General features: G+C 34.1%; 1 protein-coding gene across 1 annotated transcript; it reads left to right on the top strand.

Annotated features, from left to right (window-relative positions):
• Positions 1 to 269: 269 nt before the first annotated feature.
• Positions 270 to 3834, top strand: LOC120636509. Its single transcript, XM_039908018.1, has 3 exons — positions 270 to 371; positions 2135 to 2186; positions 3080 to 3834. Exons 1-3 carry the CDS (start codon positions 270 to 272, stop codon positions 3634 to 3636), a joined length of 711 nt encoding a protein of 236 aa, XP_039763952.1. The 3' UTR covers positions 3637 to 3834.
• Positions 3835 to 8071: the final 4237 nt, after the last annotated feature.

Below are 8071 nucleotides of genomic sequence, written 5' to 3'. Positions count from 1 at the left end.
TTTTCCTTCACCGTTAAAGCAAGTGATATTAAAATTTCTTAAAACGCACACAACTTAGAAAAGTTAAAGGTGCGTGGAATCCCACTCGGCCCCCCGAGAGTGAAGTCGATGTCCTACCCACCGCTTCAATGTTAGATTGCTCTACAATAAAAAAATCAACTGAGACAGCTCGAGAAATCGCTGCTTAAAGGGAAGGAAGTGGAAAGTGTACTGTAAGGTGGTGGTTACGGGTTACCTCAGTAAAGTGGTTGCAGTCAGTTGGTGTAACAATGTTTCTGTGGTTGGTGGTGTGGCAAGCGTTCGCAATCGTGCGTGTGGCGAGCGGAATGTTGGACGTTAGACTGTTAAACCCGCGATATCCTGGATCACAGGTAATGCTTATTGATGTGATATTTATATGTACCAATTATATTTAGGCCAAGCCAACCCATTATATCCTAGTTCTCAGGTAATGCCTATAAATTATCGATGCTATATTTTGGTGGACCTAAGTATATTGAGTCGTGCAAAATATATAAAATAACACATAACATTTAGGTCTGCTTAAATGTCTGGATTGATTGTGTACACAGAATTTAAAATTTTATTTAAATTCAGAGAAAATAAAATGGTTTACTAAAAATAATTAATAAAAATTTAAATAATTGATCAAGTATTCGATGAAGTTTTCGTGTTTGATGAACTTCATTAAATTCATTTAATGGTTAAATGGTTAAAGGTTGATTTTCACTATGTTTCTGTAAATTCATATTCCGTAATACCGCAATATTACCGCCCGCTATGATGTCTATAATATTCTCTTAAATATTGTAAATTATTAAACAAAAAATGGGTAGAAAAATACATATTTTATATATATATACTTATTTTGTTATTTTAGTACTTAATCAATATTAAGGAGGGTAAGTCGCTGATGCCTATAGCACAGGGTTACCTAAATTAGGCAGCAGAGACCGTCTATACTTTTTGTTTATGTATTACTAAATGTAATCATGTTGCCACAATAAATAATTTTTCAATTTTTTTTTTAAATCAATATATATATATATATATATTTACATATAATACGTACTCATTTATTTTAGAACTGATTTTTCAATAGTTAAAGTATGCCTGAGGAATAAGTTTGAGAAATTTACTGAAGCCTAAGTTTGAGAATTAATAATAAATGTAGGTAATCCCTGTCTAAACTTCACGCAGAATGATCAAGAATGACTATTGTCCTTTATTACGTCAGACAAACCGGTGATTGAAAATTTGCCACTTGATAATAATATAAAAGTATTAGATTAGAGACTTTATATTTTATACACTGCCATGTAAAGCGAGTATATATTTATGTTTTGCGAATTATATTGTCAAGGCTTAGCGAGTTAATTTAACTGTTATGAACATGTTCTATATGTGCTAATTTCTTCCGCGATACAATCTTACCGCGGAACCTTATGCGTGTCTGTTAATTAATTAATTAGTTGTTTTCACGATTGATACGATGATATGATTGCATTCGTTTTTAAACTGACATCAAACAAAATTGCCGGCATCGCTTAGTTTTCCAATTTTTTTTTTGTTGATGTTCTTTAAATACCTTCTATTCTTACGTACCTACTTTCTAAGCCATTTTTTTAATTGTTGTTTATTCACGTACTAAATTGGTATTTAGTTTAAAGACGATGGTATAGGTAGAAATAGAAATAGCATTTGACAAAGCTTGACTTTACCTTCAGAAAAATCAATTTCCGTCGAGCTAAGCCTGTCTTACCCAGTAGAGTGCGATTGGGCAGAGGTCTGTCTATAGCTCGGACCGATTTTACCTATAAATTTGACGAGATTTACGGCTCTTATTCCGATTCTGAGTCAATTCAATTATTTATGGCATGAAAATTTTAAGTAAGATAACATCTAGGTTTCTTTTTTTTTCATATTTGTCTTTGAGTCCTCTGAACATTGCGGTAAAAAGATATTTTCTGTCATTTTAGAGTGTTAGATTTTCTAGAGTATTGAGCTCTACACTGGATATTAATTTTACGAAAAAATGTTATTGCCCTAGATGCATTATCCAGGGACTAGGTGCATTTGTGTGGAGAATCCTGCCTATACTTTCTTCTCAATATTTATGTTAATTTTATTTCAGTTGGAGTGTTACGACTATCCCCCTGCAATGCCACTTCGATCCTTTGACACTGGTAGGTAATATTTTATACTTAGCTCGATATAAATTAAAAATATTTAAAAAAACAGTGCTGCGAATTCTGTTGGCACATCTAAACTAAATTGCCAGATCTTAAAAAAGAGCTATGTTGTTCCACGAAGAAAATATAGAAAAGTATACGTTCAGACCTTTGAATGGTGCAAATTCATTTCTTAACTAAACTATGAGTTATCTAACATCTTCCCTGCGTTGTTGCCGAGCCATAAAAGTACCGGCACGGTACCGAAAGCAATAGGGGTTTGGTTTTAATATAACTACCATAGCCTAACAGGTTGGCCCGCTACCATCTTAGACTGCATTATCTCTTACCAGCAGGTGAGATTGCAGTTAAGGTGTGTAGTGCAATAAGAATAGCTAATAATAATAAAAAAAAAATTACAAGGTTATAAATATTGCTATACTCTTTCACGGCAAACATTTAAAGAAGGACAGCAGTAGGTACTTTTAGAACTTTAAGAGATTTATGAAAAACAGAAATGGCACCAACTTAGATTTTCTTACAGAGGTGGCAACATTACTTACTTATTTTATATTTGGATAATTTTCTATGCGTAGACTAGGTCTTGATATTGAAGAAAATGAAGTTGTGATAAGTATCGTAAACCCATTAATGTCACTGTGTTGAACACGGGCCTTCTAGAACCCTTTGTTAGGAATAGCATATTGTGGGCCTAGATGCTCTAAAGGGGGCGCTCCAGGTTTTCTTGCGATTATACCGTTACGTGTTCCCGAAGGCACAGGGGTACTCCGGTGCAATCCGGAATTCGAACTCGGGACTTCAAGACCCGTAGTTCGCCCGCATGATGACTTCTCAAATGTAAAGTCCACAACTTATTTAAGCCCATTTAATGTTTTTCTTTTTTTAAGGCTGGCACATTCCGAAGAAATTAGCGTCGATTCTGGACATAACCACCCCGAGATATTGGCCTAGCACAACACAAGGCTTCAACGAGATATCCAGGCGAATAGATTTACTTTGGAACCGAGACGATATCGTCAAAGAACACGCTAAATTGGTTCAAGACATAAATAGTCTCAAACAAGTCATGTACGTCGCGCCAGTAGCAGAAGAGAGAGATTATGAAGATAGCGTTTTTCCTGATATAATAGAAACATTTTCGTCCACAACCACCCGACCAACAACTACAAGAAGTAGACCATCTAAGACAGGCTTCCCGGTCTTGTTACTAGGTGGTGGGAGCCGTAGACACTCAACCAAAAGTCAACCGCCGAAGGTACCTAAGAAAACCATAAGCCTAGTTGGGACATCATCTCCCATAGTAAGGCATCCATACCCTTTTGTGATGGCAGCGTCGTCTCATCAGCCTGTTAGAATCTGCATGTCGTCACCGCTTACGTATTCAACCACCACACGTCGCCCAAGCCTATGGGAGCGTTTAGTTAGAGCAATAATACCTAGATAAAAGTCAGTTAATTAGTTTATAGTCGTAGATCGGGCTCGGCGTAATCTCCCGAGTGTTATTGTACGTAGGTGATTTATTATTGTAAACAGTTTTCTCATTGTTTTTGTCGCTGCACGGAAAGCGAGAGTACACTCGCTCATGCATATTTTGTAAAGGCTTGTACACAGCGGCTGTAACTATCTATTTATTAAGATGAATTTTCCGATCCAGTACAAGTTATCAAAATGGTTAGTAATGATGCAGTCCAAGATAGTAGCGTGGTAACTAGTAAGGGGTATGGTATATAATAAACACATACGTAGGTACCCTATAAATCGCTTTACCTCGCATCTTTGTCGGTAGGGTGTTAACAATACACGACCAAAGCCCGCCCACCAGTTCAGACCAGTTCAAAATTAATTTGATTTTTACTTTAAGAAAAACTACAGCATTAAAACTAATTTTTCGGGTGTACCTATTGTTGTTCACTAAAACTATATTGGTGAACAAAAATTTTTTCTTTATGTTTTGGGAATTAAAAGTAATTTAAATCAATTCGAGGCCTAATTTCACTGTTCTCTGCGGAAACCACATTTTGTCAAAAGCTCGATTTGTTTTACTTTCAAATGTTCACACTACAGCCCTGAATCCAGTTGAACGCTTTAATTGAATTTAGCTTGCTCGATCGCTTTTCGTTTCTACAGTAAAATCGTACCTCAATTATAAAGTAAAATTTGGCTCACACACACAAGTGAATCAAACACACACCACTTAAAAGTGGTGTGTGTTTGATTCACTTGCTGACCACTGGGAGGAATATGGATAAAAAAACAAGTATGCTCTTGATTTCAATGCACTACCGATTATTTAGGTAAAAAATCTGAATAAAAATTACACTCACCATTCCGTTCAGTCGTACATAGAGCGTAACAAACGCGTTAATTAGTTGCTTACATTTAACAAAATTCTAAATTCAAAATTCATTTATTTCAAGTAGGCCTAATATAAGCACTTTTGAAACGTCAAGTCTGTCTGTTTGTATTGACTCTACCACCGGTTCGAAAGGCAGATTCTACCGAGAAGAAGCCGGCAAGAAACTCAGCAGTTGCTCTTTTCCAACATCAACAATTTACATTTTACATTTTAACATTCATTTTTCTATCTTGTGAGAGCTGAAAGCGGAGCCGGATGCTTCCAAGCAACCTTGCCATTAAGAAATTCATCAATTGTATAGTAACCTCGCTGTAATAAATGTGTTTTAACAAATTCCTTAAACTTATGCATTGGCAGGTCCAAAATCACCTTAGGAATCATATTATAAAAGCGTATACTCAATCCCACAAATGACTTCTGTACCTTTCGCATACGATATGCAGATGACACTAATTTATGAACATTCTTGTAAGTCGACTGTTTATGTCCACTTTTTGTTTATAAAGACTAATATGTTGTCTTACAAATACTATATTGTTATAAATATATTGTGAAGCTACAGTAAGTATGCCTAATTCTTTAAACTTCTCACGGAGGGATTCGCGTGATTTAAGTTTTTATATTGACCGTACAGATCTTTTCTGCAACAATAAGATACTTAGTGGAATTCAAATCATAACATTCTGTACTCTAATAGCCAGGCAAGGCACTTTCAAACAAAAGTGCATGCATATCTTTTTTTTTAATGATCTCATCATCATCATTATATCTACGGATAGACATAAGGATTTTGTAGGGAGTTCTAAATTACAAAGACGTGGGCCGCTAGGGCCCAGTGGCCTGTGGCTCCTTGCGACTTGATGTTCAAGCACGTAAACATAGCGAGGGTCTAAAAATGCTCCATAAGTGGCATCAGCTTCCATCGACTCTTTCATAAGTTCTGATAAATTTTGCTATTCTTAACTACGAGCACAACTACAACTACGAGATTTCGTAGGGACGCTTCCTGTTTATCAAAAACTAGCTGTCATCCGCGACTTTGTCTGCCTTAATTACTGTTTATCGAACCTTCAGTGTTCAGGGTATTTGTAGGTAATACTAAGTACTTTAATCACGTAGTACATAACTTTTATGAAACAACAAAGTTTTCTCAGCGCACGCCAAATAATTAATTTACATTATTCCATTTTTTTAATATCTTAGCCTATGTTACTTTGTGAAACGTAAGCTTTCTATTGGTAATAATCAGTCCAGTCGTTTTGTAACCTATTGGTATAAATAAACACAAAATTCCTGTTCATAGTATTAGATCATAGACAATTGTCCCCTCCTATTTCTATGAGAATGGGTAGGCCTAATTTATCGTGACGTGCGTGTTAGCCCTACTGCTCTTGTACGTGTTCTTTTTCTTATCACCATCTCATATTGTCGTTGAAAACTGAGGCGGTACCTATTTATTTTTAACTATAAATAAATAAATATACTACACTACACACATCGCCATTTAGCCCCAAAGTAAGCGTAGCTTGTGTTATGGGTAATAAAATGGCACTTGTATATTGTATGAACAATAGGTATACGTAAATACTTATAAACAACCAGACAGTGAAATACATTCACGTTCAGTACACAAACATTTACCAGTTGAAGGAATCGAACCCACAGCCTTGTACTCAGAAAGCAGGGTCCCTGCCCGCTGCGCCAATCGGCCATCAACATATTTATGTAATAAAGGAATGGAAAAGGAATATAAAATAATGAGGGTTATAATATTACTTCAACTTACAGTAGGCTAACATTAAGTAGAGTTTCAAAGACCTGCCCAATATTAAAGACCTGCCTAGCATTTAAATAACTTTCCCAAAATAAACAAGTAATTTTGGAAAAGTAACAATGTTGCATTGTGGTTACTATTTATAAAAATGATTGTGACTAGTTCTTTACAAATGGAGTTTTTGCGACTTTGTTGTGCAGTGCGTGTCACGATTACTGAGGCGACGACCGCGTGGTTGCATGTTCCACTTATAATTACAGAACACTATACCTATTTACCAATGTATTGTGTATTTTTTTATAATCAACTCATCAACTTAATTCTCACTCAGTCAATGGAGATAACTATAATGATATCGTTAAATCCATTAATGGGGTGGGACTGTTACTGTTATGACATTAAGATTGTTCCATTCAGAGTCGACTGCGCAAATCTAGCCATTGGATTACGTAAACAATTATACTCTTTCATTAAACTTAAATATAGAGGACAGTACGAAAAAAATCTTTTCTGTAGACGTATGACGTGAGAGTTAAGCTGTACTTACTTATAGATAGAACTTTGCGCATAATAATATGTTTCAGCCCTATTTAAAATAATTTAATTTGTCATAAATACTATGAATACTATGCTTCTTTTTTATCTTGAGTAAGGGTTTACCGATTAAGATGAAGTTTCAATTGTTGTGTTAAAGGTTTTTGCAAGGAGAGTTAAAGTTATTACAATTTATTACTTTTTTATTTAAAATTTAACAATGTTACAGCGGTAAAGTTGTAAAGTGTTTAATTTTCTAAGTGATTATGTAATTAATATGTATAATAGTGATTATGTATACTAAGATATTTTTAAGATATGCAGTTTAAACTACGTAACTAATCAGCAGAAGAAATCCGAGGAGAAAGCGGTACCAAAATATACAACATAATAAATCACATGAAAATAACAAAGCAAAATAATTGTTTTATTATTTTATCCATTTATTTGAGATTGCTTGATGATGTTTACAACACGAGGTAGCTAATTGGTACGTACCTACGTAAAATTGTATACTAAAAAAGTAAATAATTATTAAAGATACCCACCGAGAAATCGTCCAAAGATGAAATACATAAAAAAGTCTATATTGATCCATGGATTGACGTTAAGACGTGAGAGTTTTATATGAAGTAAATACGCATAATGCATCATGGTTAATATGAGAACATTGTTAAAAACTTAAGGCTAAAAAGCGTTTCAAGAAATGTATGATTTAATCAATAGGGTCTACAATGTCTCAGTAATTTCTTACCATGAAAATTATTTTGAAACTAAGTCTACCTAACTATAAAATACGAGAAGTGATCAATATTTTGCAAGACCAGCTTTATATCTACTTTTCTAGATTTATATCAAACTTTCTTCGAGTATCTAAAACTTCTCTCGTTAAAAAATTTAAATTTTCCCTCTGAAACTACTTAAGGTGTCAGGATAAAAGGTAGCCTATGTTCTTTTCCATGTCAAATAATAGGCCTTTGACAAATTGGTTATTTTCCTTTTTATTTTAAGGGTTCTGTAGCCAAAAAATAGTTTGCACTTTTGACAAAATCAAGATATTTGAATGTAGGTAATCATTTTGACATTAATTTATAGTTTTATTTTACATCATTAATATAAATAACAAACACAACATAAAAAATAAAACATTTTTATTTGTATATAATATGTTCTCTATTATAAAAATTATGTATCTAATTAATATTAAAATTAACG

The sequence above is a fragment of the Pararge aegeria genome, chromosome Z, assembly GCF_905163445.1.
Source record: "Pararge aegeria chromosome Z, ilParAegt1.1, whole genome shotgun sequence".
NCBI classification, from domain to species: domain Eukaryota; kingdom Metazoa; phylum Arthropoda; class Insecta; order Lepidoptera; family Nymphalidae; genus Pararge; species Pararge aegeria.
This window is presented reverse-complemented; position numbering and strand designations above follow the sequence as displayed.